Raw genomic sequence first — 13,360 nt, forward strand, 5'->3', positions numbered from 1 at the left:
GTGAATAGAAGATAAAATAGATTCTCAAGATCTTTTCTAAAACAATGTATGAAAAAAAAAATCAAGCGAAACTATTTGTGAAAAGAGGGAATATATACTTTTGAATTTGACTTTCCCACTAAACACAAATAGTGCTAATTCATAGCTACATACTTCATAAATTTATATATGTATATCATTTGGGTTTTGAGATTTAACAAGACATAAGAACATGTCCAATGATAATATATTAATGGATATCTAGCAGTAAAAAAATAAAATAAAAAAAATTAGAAGAGAGAGAACTAGTTCGTCTGCAAGAAACTGTCGGGACTTTTCTATTCATATGTCATCACTAAATACATCACGTGCCACTTGTCCTCATCCAATAATTTAGTTATTTGATTTATATTAAAAATTAACTATTTAATTAAAATATTAATATTTTGCACTTAAGAACTTCTATTTTACAAAAACTACCGGTGATGTTAGTGGTGGGCACTTTGCCCGAGATCCGAAGCCGCATCCGAACCCGATCCGAAAAACTCTAACCAAAATCCGAACCGAAGTAGCAAAATATCCGAACGGATATTAAATTAGAAGAGATTGGATATCCGAACCCGAACGGGTAATATCCAAACCCGAATGGATATCCGAAGATAACCGAACATATGTATAATTAACCATATATTTCTAGTTTACATCTCTCATTTTATATAAAATATTTATATTGATACTACACATACTTTAAGTTCATATGATATACATAGAATTACGGAGAAAATGATTCGCTACTCACTTAAAATGTATGTCAAACTTTTTATTTCAAGAATTAACAAAAAGTTACATCCAAAATTTAAAAACAATAACAAAATTAATGTCTTTTTAGTTTCAAAATGTTACGTCCAAATCTATTGACCATTCAATTTATTAAAAATAAAAAATTAGTTAAGTGAAGGTTATATTTTTAAATACAAGAAATTTGAGAAATGAAAATTTAAATTTTTTTTTTCAAAATCTAAATATCCGATCCCGATCCAAAATAACCGAATTCGAACTAAAAATACCCGAACCCGACCCGAAGTACAGAAATACCCGAACGGGTTTTATACCTCTATACCAAAATACCCAAAAATCCAAAATATCAGATCCGAACCCGAACGGATATCCGAACGCCCACCCCTAGGTGATGTTGCTCTAAGGACACTAGAATTAATAAAACACTAATTAATACTCGCAAATAACATTTCAATAAAAAAAAAAAAAACAAGTGACATGTGGAAAATAAAATTTTACTCAAATTCTCAAATAAGAACACATATTTTTTTGAGATATCTCACGTGGCCTAGCGGCAGTACTGAAGGGATTCTCACACATGACTGCCAGAGGTCGCAGGTTCGACTCTCTGTCGGCGGGGTGGTACTGAAACCTCTCCAAAAAAATCCTACGGGGTTTTCCTGGATGCGGGACCCTTCGGGGTGGGGTCAGTCACTATAAAAAGTTTACCCACAACAGTTTTAACCGGGGCGTCTAGCTCTGGTGGTAAAGGACTCACAGCTGTGAGCACCGCCACCTGGATTCGATTTCCGGCCACTGCGGATTTAACATTCGGGCCGCAGCGATACAGATTAGTCTGGGAAACTGTGTGTTAATCAAAAAAAAAAGAACACATATTTTTTTTCTCTGACTTTTTCTTAATTTTTCATTTATTTTGATTTTTTTAATCCATGAGAACACTTTCAAATACTACTAATGCTGATGGCATAAGATCGAAGTTTTTGGGTTTCAATGAAACTTTCTTAGATTTCAAATAAAGCATGAGCTGGATCCATAGCATTGTATATTATAATGTAAATCATGTTCATATACAAACTACATAGTGGATAAAAACTAGCTAGTTAATTTTTCTTGATAGAATTATATAATTAAGTGATGTCTTAGACTCTTGAGCAACGTTTTACAGACAGTGATTAGCGACAACAAACAACAAGATTGAGAGAGGGCCAAATATGCGAAGGTGCAACAGAATATGCCACAGATGTTATGTGACGGCTGAGAAATTTGTTGAAGCATAAGTTATATGATCTGGCCAGTGACCAACACAAAAATGAATATTTTACTCTGGATAGCCGTTCTCCTTGTGTCCATGTGGCATTTGGGACATGGGACCTACTAATCTAAATGATTAACTACATCCACTGATTTTTGTGATAATCCTCGTTCGTCGTTCGTCGTTCGTCGTTCGTCGTTCGTCCTTTCTTTGTCATAAACAAAATTTCTGTATTTAGATTTTTTTTTTGTAGACTAAAAATGGTGTTTTTTAAAGTGGCTTGTTTAGTTTAAATATTTTTATAATGATTTTTTACCACAATATTTTATAATGCTTTGATCATTATTTTCTTACATATTAAACCCATATATATGAGAAGGGTTGCAGTTGCATAACTACGGTCCACGGATATAAATTGTTTAGTGGGGCCTAGTTGCCAAAAAGGTTAGTAGTGCCTAAATACTAATAGTATAAAAATGGTCATGTGAGACATTTGTAATATCTTCATAAAATGAGGGGAAAATGAAATCGCAATCATGATCTTTTCTAAAGATAACATATTTTACTTATAGGTCTAGTTTGGGTTTTTAATATTATTTTATTTTTTAGTTGCATTGTTAAATGTATTGTTACCACCAAGATCTAGTTTTCTTATGCAGGATTGTTAGCATTTAACCAAGTAGTTTTGGTCTGTGGCAAAAGGGCTCACATCTGCGAAAACGATCTTGAATTAAATTTTCTTTGACCATCAGAATCATTGTAAATGGTAAAAAAACATAGATTTTGCGGATCTTTTGTAATTAGTAACTAGGTCTATAAATTATTTGGGATCACCACCATGATTATCAAAAAAATAATGATTGTTAGCATTTGTTTGGTTTATATGGCATCCAATTAAACAGACGCTATATTTATTTATTTTGTATGTAACTTCATAAATCTAGTCAAGGTTATATTATATATACATGGAACAAGGAAACCGTGAAGGGCTATTACATATTTTAACATATTGACTGGGTAAATGATCTTGTGGACAAAGTTGACCAATTGTATTCTTTTGATGAAATCTTGTAGGTTTTTTATGAATATACATTGTAATCCTAGTGTGATTAGAAAAATCATACGAGTGGTTTGTATTTATCTAGCTTAGAAGCTAGGAATACTCAACCTTGTAAAACTGAATCATTTAAAACTGAACCATTTAAAACTGAACAAAAATCCAAAAATTAAGTTAAATTTAATATATTAAATATACTGAATAAATGTTATTTTAAAATATTTACAGTATTTGTATATCGTCCGGTTTATAAATTGATCAAACCGAATAAACCGTCTAATTAAAATATTATGGTATAATATATGTAAGTTATTTAACACAACGGATCATATATACATAATTTATTTTATTAATATAATCTTGATATTTAAATTACTGATTTGAATAATTTGTTATCTTGTTTTAAGCTAAAATCTGTGTTCATTTTCTTTCGTTTTTATCAAATTAAAAAAATATAAAAAATTGTTGACATATATTTGTGATTATTTTTATTTATTTTAATAATATTATGATATTTCTAATTTTTTTCATTTTATGAAAGCTATCATAATTGATTAATATTTTTTTACTAATTAGTTTTTCTTAGTAATTAAATAAAATAGAAAATACATTTAAAAGCTAGTTTACTTAAGATACATTAACTATTTAGTAAATCCGGTTTCTAATCATATAAACTACAATTCGGTAATTGTTAATATAAATATAGATATGATATGTTTATATAAAATTGAAAAACCCAAAACTAAATCTATATATATATATATGTATAAACTGCCAAACCAAAATATATGGTTTTAATATGATAATTATTTTTTATAAACTGAAATATTAAAAAAATTGAAAAAGCATAACCGAAACTACTAAAACTCGAATTGAACACCCATAGTAAAACAAAAAAAAACTTAGAAACCAGCTTCTTATTAATAGTTGTACATATTTATATATAAAATCACACATTACATTTTTCAGAGTTGTTTTGGTATTAATTTGAAACTTGATATAATATCACTTATCTTATTAAAACATAATCCTACCTTTGAACATAATCTTTCTTTTGTAAAATTTAAATTAAATATGCATTTTTATTTTATAGTTAAACCTACCTTAATTATCTATGTTTCCAAACAACACTATAATTATCTATGTTTCCAAACAACACTATAATTAATCTTGTGTCCGAAAATATAAAATATTAGATTTTATTTTTTAATAATTTTAACAATTTTGTTTTAAATTATTTAGATAAATTAACTATTTTTCTCAAAAAAATCAATCAGTAACAAATCAATTAAATTAATGAATTATTTTATTTATATTTCATAAATAATGGTTATAACATTTATTTATTTAAGTAACATAATAATTCAATCATAGCCAATAGCCATTATGTAACATAATATTTAGATTTATGTGTACCTTGACTTGTACCTGGTTCAATAGACTCTTGTTTTTAGTATTTTTTAGAGGTTTTAAATATAGATACATTTTAAAACCTAAATCGAATTATTGGATCACCGAATTAACCGGTTTGAACGCGGATCCGGATCGAATTTAAAAACACTAATTTAAATGAAAAAGAATATTTTTAATACATAAATGCTTATAAATTAACAAAATATTTTTTTATCATAAAATATATCGCACTTGTAAAACTCAGATGAAGATCCAATATGATATTAAAAGAAAAGATAGGTTAGCTGTTTTTACAAAATTCACTCTGGAGGATACAGAAACGTAAGAGGAAACCCTCTCAGGCCCGCTTCCCATGGTGCGCTGCTCAGATGGATCTCTTCTGTCATAGCTCCGCCGTGCCTTCCTCCTTCCTCTGAAGCAGCTCTGCTCTCTCTCCATGGTCTTGATGGTGACTGCTCCCCCATCATATATCAGGCCTCCTCCAGATCCGCCGCCGTTACCGTGTAAGCCCCCTCCGCTTGAAGCTTGCTCTCTTATCATCTCTCCGGAACCTCCAGACTCTACAGCCGCCCTCATTCACCTCCTCGCTCCTCTACACATCCTCGAACCTTCCGTCAGTTCTCTGGTTCCTGTGGTTGCAGTTACTCCTTTAAGTTTCTTTGCAATGACCAAGGGTTTAACCAGATCTGTTTTCGTATCATTTGGAGTGCGAGTTTCTACTATGTGTAGATTTCAGTCCAGTCCCACTTTCCAGATCGAGCCATGGTTTCTCTTTGTAGAAACCTCTCTTTGTTCAGAAGGTATCTTCTCTGTTTCTTCTTGCAACAAGCCCTACATGGATGAGTATTACCTTGTTTTAGGTATTAGTTGTGTCAAGATGAATCATTTACCTCTGAATGAGGATGTTGCCCTCTCTTTGAATATTCTCTTACCTCTGGTTAAGGATGTTACAAGCTCTCTGCCTTTACCTCAGTATGAGGATCTGACTTTACCTCAGTATGAGGATGTTACTCTGTTTTATCTCCTTTTAGTACCTCAGTATGAGGTTCGTATTAGGACCTTTGTCTTGTCGGCTCTTGTTTCTATGGTTGCAGAGATTGATGCTTTTAGAAATGGAGGTTTTGGATGGTATATCCATGGTATGTACGTAGCCCATGGCTCTCAATGCTCTATTCTATATGTGGTTTCAACCTTTTCTGTCGAAACCTTGGCGCTGCAGGAAGCTCTTCTTGCAGGATCGTGTGCTGGACTCTCAAAGCTTCAAGTATTTTCAGACTCTAATGTCTTCTTCTCTGCCTTGCATTCAGGGATGGGTTTGAATGGGATCGCAGGTTGTCTTCTTGACATCACAAACCTTGCCACTCCCTTGCCTTCTCTGGCTGTTGCTTTTGCTATGTATGTGTTTTTCAGACTATGTTTCACTTTTACTCTCTTTTGAGTTATGAATGAAAGAAACCCTTGACAAAAAAAAAAAGGTTAGCTGTTTTTACATATTAAAATAAACTCTTCAAATTTGTATACAGCCTGTATCCTTACAATTTTTTTTTTAAAAAAATGACATTTCCATTTGATAGTAATAGCTAAATTGGACTAATTAGTCCAAGTAATTTATATGTTTTCCCAGAAATAAATCTACTAAAGTGGACAACATTGCATTGACCTTAATTCAATGTGGAAACATATAAAACAAAAAGAAGGGGAAAAAATCCACCCTTGATACACCAAACATTTTTTCGATTATATAAAATAAACATAACAACATAAAAGAAAATAAGGAAAAATATCTTACAGTATGTACGGTACGGTCGGATAAATCGAAGTCTTGTAATAAATCCGACCAGATGAGCCGATATTATTATTGTCTTCGCTCCTTCTCTCTCCATTAGATTCTGTGCTTCTCCGATCAGCTAAGATCCGATCCGCGTCGACGAAAACGTTTCAACTCTGATCAGATCCGATTGAAAATCGAGTTGGGTTGGGGCCATGACTCGTCGATGTTCTCACTGCAACCACAACGGCCACAACTCTCGGACATGTCCCAATCGCGGGGTGAAGCTATTTGGCGTTAGACTCACCGAAGGTTCGATCCGGAAAAGTGCTAGTATGGGGAATCTTAGCCACTACACGGGCTCCGGATCGGGCGGGCATGGGTCGGGTTCTCCTGGTGATGTCCCTGACCATGTCGCTGGTGGTGATGGTTACGCTTCTGAGGATTTCGTTGCTGGCTCTTCTTCCTCTAGCCGCGAGAGAAAGAAAGGTATCCATCTATCTGATTCAATTTACCCCGTTGATCCAATTCGTTTTTTTTTTTTTTTTGAGGTTTTGTGTGTTTGTAGGAACTCCATGGACAGAGGAAGAACACAGGATGTTCTTGTTAGGTTTACAGAAGCTTGGTAAAGGTGATTGGCGTGGCATTTCAAGAAACTATGTGAATACGAGGACACCAACACAAGTTGCTAGCCATGCTCAGAAGTATTTCATTAGACAGTCTAATGTGTCTCGTCGCAAAAGACGTTCTAGTCTCTTTGATATGATTCCTGATGAGGTTAGTCCTTCTTTCGTTACGCCGATATGGTTTAGGTTAGAGATACTGAATCAAAATGGTTCATAAGCTATGGTTTATTTGATTAAATAAGTCGTATGTTGCTTGGGTTGCCTTCTATTGGATTCTCACGGGAACTTGATCTTGAAATGCTATCCTTTTTGTTCTTCTTTGTCTCCTTATGCTGCAATCTATCCTTGCAGGGAGAAGATGTACCGATGGATCAGCAAGAACCGGAAGCAGAGAACACTCCCGTGGAAACGTTGATGCAAAGTTCTGATTCTGTTCATCAGACACTTGCTTTTAGCTCCCGTCAAGCACCATCAATCTTGGAGATCGATGAATGTGAATCTATGGACTCAACAAACTCTACCACCGGTGAACCAAGCTCCATCGCTGCTGCTGCTTCTTCTTCTACGTCCATACTAGAAGAAACCACACAACCGCAACTACAATCATTCCCGATACTATATCCAGCCTACTTCTCACCGTATTACCCGTTTCCATACCCAATATGGCCCGCTGGTTATGTTCCTGAACCAACCAAGAAAGAGGAGACTCATGAGATTCTTAGACCAACTGCGGTGCACTCTAAAGCTCCGATCAATGTCGACGAGCTTCTTGGTATGTCTAAGCTTAGCCTTGGAGAGTCCAAGAAGAAGAATGGAGAATCGGATCAGTCTCTTTCACTGAAGCTAGGTACGAGACAGTCGGCGTTTCAGCCGAATCCTAGTTCTGATTGTTCAGACATCACCAACGTGGTACATGCGGTCTAAGGATTCGCAAAAGTGACTGTTGCATGCAGATAATCTCTGTCTTGTTTAACTGAGTAGGGTCTTTTTGTTCAGCTAGCGTGAAAAAAAGAAAGAAAAATAAGTGAAAAGGAGGAAAAAAAACAAATTATTATTTTTCTTAAATTTATCTATGCATTTGTATGCTTTTAGTTTGCCTTTAGGATGGGTTAAAACTTAATTCTCGTTTTTTTGTTTACTAGTATTGTTGCTAGGAGCTGAAAATAGAATTGGTTAGTTTGAATAAAATAAAAAGGATTGTTGTTTATCCTCTGATCAAACTAACCGGATTGGAAATGGATTAAACCGGAAACCATCATTGGTGATACAACATTAGACTGAGTAAAATTATCAGAACAATCTTCATTTTTACAAAGTCCTAGAGCATTGTGTCAAACTTCTTTGGCGGCCCATGACACTGAACCAATTGCTTTTTCACTAGAGCTGGATCAGCCCCATAGAAAACGTAATGAGCTCTTCAAGCTACGCGGTGCTAGGAAGTAGGAACCAATTCGCAAGCAGTGTGAAGCACAAAGGAGACTGGATGACCCGTCCCGTGTCATAAGACGAGGTTGCATGGATGCCTAAACTGCTAATCAATGACTCTATCTGACTCGATGAGCGTGTAACCTTCGGGTCATAGCCTGGTCATAGGGTCCAAAAAGTTTACAGTGCTTTTGTTTCTCTATTCCGTGTTTGTTGCACTCTCAAAAGGATTGTCACTCACTAGGATGCTTAATGGACCCTAGTGATGAGGGGAGATGTGGCTTTGCTTGTCACAACCAATGAAACTTTGCCGCGTCATGTGTCGTCCGCCAGTAAGATCCATTTATTTTCATTCCGTCAGCTGATTCGCCGTACTCTGTGAATTTTCGAATTTCTAGTTCGTCTACGATCCAATCGTGTGGGGGTGCTCTCAAGAATCGTTAAACCTCGTCAGAGGTTTTGCTTCACAACACGATGCCTGCACCGTTCTTCTCAACTCCATTCCAGCCATATGTCTACCAGGTTACTTTCCAAGAGACATTTGTAATCTATTTGTTGATCTGATAATAACATTTGAGCTTCATTGTAAGTATGAATTTCATGTTAATTTGTTGTCGCTTCCTTCAATTTAGTTTAGGTGTGAACGCATGACCCGGCCAGTTAGTATTCATGTGATTATGTCATTTGATAACAATGTTACGTCTGTAATGCAGAGTCAACAAGATACAGTCACACCTTTCCAGATTTTGGGTGGTGAAGCTCAAGTTGTTCAGGTAAACAAATTCTTCTTTTCATTTTGAGATGTCATATATCCTCCTTTTAACTCTTCTAGCAATTAATTGTTGGCAGATAATGTTAAAGTCAGAGGAGAGAGTCATTGCTAAGCCAGGTACTGAAAGACCGGTTTTAATCGATTCATTGTTGTTACTAATTTGATACGGTGCAGTAGGTTCCATGTGTTACATGTCTGGGTCTGTTGAGATGGAGAATACATATAAACAACAAGTTGGAGGCTTACAGTGGATTTTCGGTAAGAGTGTAACCAGCGTTGTTCTTCGGAATACTGCCCCAAACGATGGATTTGTGGGTGTTGCTGCACATTATTTCGCTAGGATTCTACCGGTTAGTGGACTAGTACTCTTCCTTATCACCTTTAAATGTACCGCCTGATCTAAATTTTTTTTATGATCTTTGTTTATTTTGTTAATATGTAGATCGATTTAGCTATGTTTGGAGGTGAGATCTTATGCCAGGTAGAGCCTCTGTTCCTAAATGTAGACGCTTTACTCTCAGCTTCTTCCACATTTAGATCAAGGTTTTGCATAAGAACCTTGTCTTTCTTTGTTGTTGTAGCCAGATGCATTCCTTTGTTCCGTCAGTGATGTGAAGGTTGTCAACTCTTTTGACCCGAGGGCAAGAAACATCGTTGCTGCTGGTGCTGAGGTAAGAAACAAAACATTGCACTGACATTTAATAGATATATGTGTCTTTACGGATTTCCTTTTCAGAAAGACTTGCACTAGTATTCTTACCAACCCTACAAATCCTTGTATGTATTTCACTCACATTAAGATTGTTGTTGTAGGTATTTCTGAGACAACGCCTATCTGGACAGGGTCTTGCTTTTATCCTCGCAGGTGGCTCAGGTGAGGTTTTATCTCAACCACAATGCTTGTTCGTAGTTGTCGCCTCATCCCCCATTAAAAACTGACATTGCTATATCCCAAACATGTTCGTTGTACAAAAAGTTCTGGAGGTAGGAGAAGTTCTCACCATTGACGTGTCTTGCATCGCTGCTCTCACTCCTTCAGTCGATGTCCAAATCAAATACAACACTCCTCTCAGACGAGCAGTATTCGGGGTATTACATTTACATTACACTCTCCCTTACATACGAAACTTTGTTTAAAAGAAGAGAAGAAGATTCAGGTTTTTTTTGTTTTGTTCCTTCCCTCATATATCTGACTTTCTCTGTACCATTCCAAAGGGTGATAACGTAGTAATGGCGACACTAACGGGGCCTGGCATCGTCTTCATCCAAAGTTTACCGTTTCATCGGCTCTCTCAGCGTATTGCAAGGTAAAAAATAAACCAACAAATCCCAAATCTCCTTATTGGTGGTTGTGTGAGAGTAAAGTTATATATAATGTGTAATCGGTTCTGTGACAGGTCGGTGACGTCACCAAACATGAGAGAAAATCCAAGATTGATGATACAGATAGCATTATTTGCGTTCCTTGCATACGTTGTGATTCTATCTTCGCTACTCTTAACCGAAGAAGTTTGAAAGCAGAAAGAGGAGAGACGGGAAGGAGAGAGAGAGAGTTGTGCCTTTCTCCGACCAAGCAACAAACTAACATGTAATTGTCTCTACTTAGCTATGGTTTTGAACTTTTGGATAGAATGATATATATGATTCATATTGCAAAGATATGTATCTCCCTGAAAAACTAAGCCCAAACGAAGGAAACAAATGTCCTAAACAACGGACCACAAAATACACCGAGATTAAAACAAGCAAAACAACCTAGAGTCCCCGAATAATTGTACACAAGAAGATATTTTTCTCCAAGTATCAACTTCGCAGGTGCCTCAAGCTTTGAATTTGGGTGGTTTCCTAATGAGAGTTGCTTGTTCGAAGCCATAAGCAATCTCAATGAGCTTTGGCTCTGAGAATCTCAATCCTCCAAAGCTAATCCCAAACGGAACTCCTTCACTATCATATCCTGCAGGGACAGTGATTCCTGGATACCCTCCAACGGCGAGGACAGAGCTCAACATGTAACCATATGTCACTATCGCATCTAACTTGTTCTCTTTCATTAGCTTTTCTATTCCGTTCCTCGAAAATTCTTCCATTGTACGCAACGCTTCTTTTTCTTTATCACCCATTCCATTGGTTGCTTCTGCTTCAAGGAAGACCTCTTGTCCCCATTCTTTCACCTTTTCCTGTCATTTTTGGGGTAAAACTATTGACTTACATTCCGTTGAGACACCAAAAAAATTGGTGAATTCAGTCTTAACGCTTATGGTACCTTTTTAGCAAATTTTTTGTTGAAGGCAATAACGTCTGCTAAGGATCGGACTGGCGATTTCACAAGCGCTTTAAGATATGCGTTAAGAGAGATTTTGAACTCAGCCAAAAGTGCTGTCATTTCACCGCTATCTGAGTATGGTATCGTTAAATTTTCAATGACGATGGCTCCTTCTTGTCTACGTCCAAGAACAACAGAGCTATATGAGTTCTCGGTTGGTTTAATATGATAAAATAAATTCAAAACTTATAACGAATGTTACCTTAGTGTTTTGATGTCATGATCAAGAAGAGAACCAAACACAACGCCTAATCTCTTACCCTTGAGGCCATTAGCTCTCAAAAACTGCTTGTAACCGCCTTTGGGTATGTACTTAGAAGCGGTCCTCGTGGCCTCGTCCAATGGATCATAACCCACAATAGCATCAAGGACATGAACAGAATCTGAAACTCTCCTGCATATTGGCCTAAAATTGCAAAAAGACAAAAATATAGAAACTTGCAAAAAAATGGTAGAAAATCAAAAAGAAAGGGGGTGGGTGCTCTTAGTCTCACTCACCCAACACTATCCTGTCTCAAGGAGATAGGGACCACCCCGGCTCTGCTTGTGAGCCCGACACTTGGTTTAATCCCGACCACCGAGTTTTGACTGGATGGAGCAAGAATGGAACCATCAGTTTCAGTCCCTAGTGATACGGCCACAAGATTGGCTGCTACAGAAATAGCTGATCCACTACTTGACCCCAATGGATCTGCTGATAAAACATATGGATTCTGCAACATTTCAAGATTTGCTGAATTAATTTTTGTCGTCAACAATTTAACATGGCCGGATCTGAGTACATACAAGTGAAACATTAGTTTTGGCCAGCCAAAATTTTTGAAGGTTTTTTACATAGATATAATAAGCCTCCAAATTTTGAAAAAATATATATATTTTTATTAGATTTCTTAAAAAATGTTTCAAATTCCCGAAATCTCAGATCCTACCTCTATAGAGCAATGAGTGTGATGGAAAGAAGAAGCTGACCTTTCCTTGGAGGCCACGTGCGCTCCAACCATTTGGGATGGAAGATCGGAAGTTAGCCCATTCGCTTAAACTGGCTTTGCCCAAGATAACAGCACCAGATCTTCGGAGTCTCTTGACAACACCCGCGTCTCGAGGGACGACAGAACCAAGCAAAGCAAAGGAACCAGCCGTTGTGTTAAGCTTGTCTTTCGTGGATATGTTGTCCTTGAGCAGAACCGGAATACCGTGCAACATGGGAAGCTTAGTGACGCCTTTGAGCTGGCGTTCTTTGTCTGCCATCTCTGCATCGACTAACGCATCTGGGTTCGTCTCGATGACGGCGTGGAGCGTGGGGTTGAGTTTGGAGATTGCTTTGAGATAGTACTCAACGAGCTGTTTTGATGTCAGTCTCTTCTCCTTGAAAGCAACTCTGATGTCATCAACAGTGGCTTCTTGAATCGAGAATGTTGAGGTGGGCTTATTGAGAGAGTGGGGCTGAGCTTGAGTGATAAGAAGATGAAGAAGAAGAAAAGATGATGACAAGATGAAACGCAGAGCAACCATGGCTAAAGAGAGAGAGAGAGAGAGATAAAGGGTCAACGCTAGTCGCCAATGGTCTCTTTCTGACAGATCCATGTTTGATTAGTGTCACAAATAAATAAACCTTTTTTTCTTTTCTTTTTCTTTTTCGAAGACAGAACACGTGAAACAGAAGACGAAAATCAATTAGTTTAAATGAATGTCTTTTGGTAAAGTAAAACTTTAAAGAGATAATAATCATTAAGTGATTCTCCCGTCTGGAACTAAATTAGTTGTTCAAGTTTGATAATATTGCATAGAACTCATACCTTCGTACTTTTTTTTTTCTTTTTTTAGAAAAAACTATAGCTATGGTGAGCTGTTATTCCCATCAGGGAATTTAGATGTAAGTGATTAGTCTAGCGAACTCAGTTAGATTTTGATGGCTTCTTTCACATTTTCCCTGTTGTAATTGTTGGA

General features: G+C 36.5%; 4 protein-coding genes across 7 annotated transcripts; 3 read left to right on the plus strand and 1 right to left on the minus strand.

The window, feature by feature from the left end:
* Positions 1–4,700: 4,700 nt before the first annotated feature.
* LOC111212384 lies at positions 4,701–6,070 on the plus strand. 3 transcript variants are annotated; one of them, XM_048748258.1, is made up of 3 exons: positions 4,701–5,299; positions 5,594–5,638; positions 5,719–6,070. In XM_048748258.1, exons 1-3 carry the CDS (start codon positions 4,936–4,938, stop codon positions 5,778–5,780), a joined length of 471 nt encoding a protein of 156 aa, XP_048604215.1. In that variant the 5' UTR covers positions 4,701–4,935; the 3' UTR covers positions 5,781–6,070. The 3 variants fall into 3 exon arrangements, with proteins under 3 accessions (XP_048604215.1, XP_048604213.1, XP_048604214.1); XM_048748256.1 differs by having other exon boundaries at positions 4,701–5,638; XM_048748257.1 differs by having other exon boundaries at positions 5,594–6,070.
* A 149-nt stretch (positions 6,071–6,219) lies between these two features.
* LOC106416402 (transcription factor KUA1-like) lies at positions 6,220–7,978 on the plus strand. Its single transcript, XM_048748254.1, has 3 exons — positions 6,220–6,756; positions 6,836–7,044; positions 7,245–7,978. The coding sequence occupies exons 1-3, from the start codon at positions 6,483–6,485 to the stop codon at positions 7,815–7,817; spliced, it is 1,056 nt and encodes a 351-aa protein (XP_048604211.1). The 5' UTR covers positions 6,220–6,482; the 3' UTR covers positions 7,818–7,978.
* A 223-nt stretch (positions 7,979–8,201) lies between these two features.
* Positions 8,202–10,749, plus strand: LOC106416485. Of its 2 annotated transcripts, none has more exons than XM_013857379.3 (10): positions 8,202–8,840; positions 9,032–9,091; positions 9,168–9,207; positions 9,268–9,440; positions 9,533–9,571; positions 9,672–9,761; positions 9,904–9,964; positions 10,067–10,179; positions 10,306–10,397; positions 10,488–10,749. In XM_013857379.3, exons 1-10 carry the CDS (start codon positions 8,793–8,795, stop codon positions 10,603–10,605), a joined length of 834 nt encoding a protein of 277 aa, XP_013712833.1. In that variant the 5' UTR covers positions 8,202–8,792; the 3' UTR covers positions 10,606–10,749. The 2 variants fall into 2 exon arrangements, with proteins under 2 accessions (XP_013712833.1, XP_048604212.1); XM_048748255.1 differs by having other exon boundaries at positions 9,904–9,963; positions 10,054–10,179.
* Positions 10,700–13,016, minus strand: LOC106416484 (probable amidase At4g34880). The gene is made up of 5 exons (XM_013857378.3): positions 12,383–13,016; positions 11,912–12,126; positions 11,616–11,819; positions 11,354–11,531; positions 10,700–11,267 (listed from the first exon to the last, which is right to left on the minus strand). Exons 1-5 carry the CDS (start codon positions 12,995–12,997, stop codon positions 10,911–10,913), a joined length of 1,569 nt encoding a protein of 522 aa, XP_013712832.1. The 5' UTR covers positions 12,998–13,016; the 3' UTR covers positions 10,700–10,910.
* Between the last annotated feature and the right edge of the window lie 344 nt (positions 13,017–13,360).

Source organism: Brassica napus, chromosome C2, assembly GCF_020379485.1.
Source record: "Brassica napus cultivar Da-Ae chromosome C2, Da-Ae, whole genome shotgun sequence".
In the NCBI taxonomy this organism is placed as follows: domain Eukaryota; kingdom Viridiplantae; phylum Streptophyta; class Magnoliopsida; order Brassicales; family Brassicaceae; genus Brassica; species Brassica napus.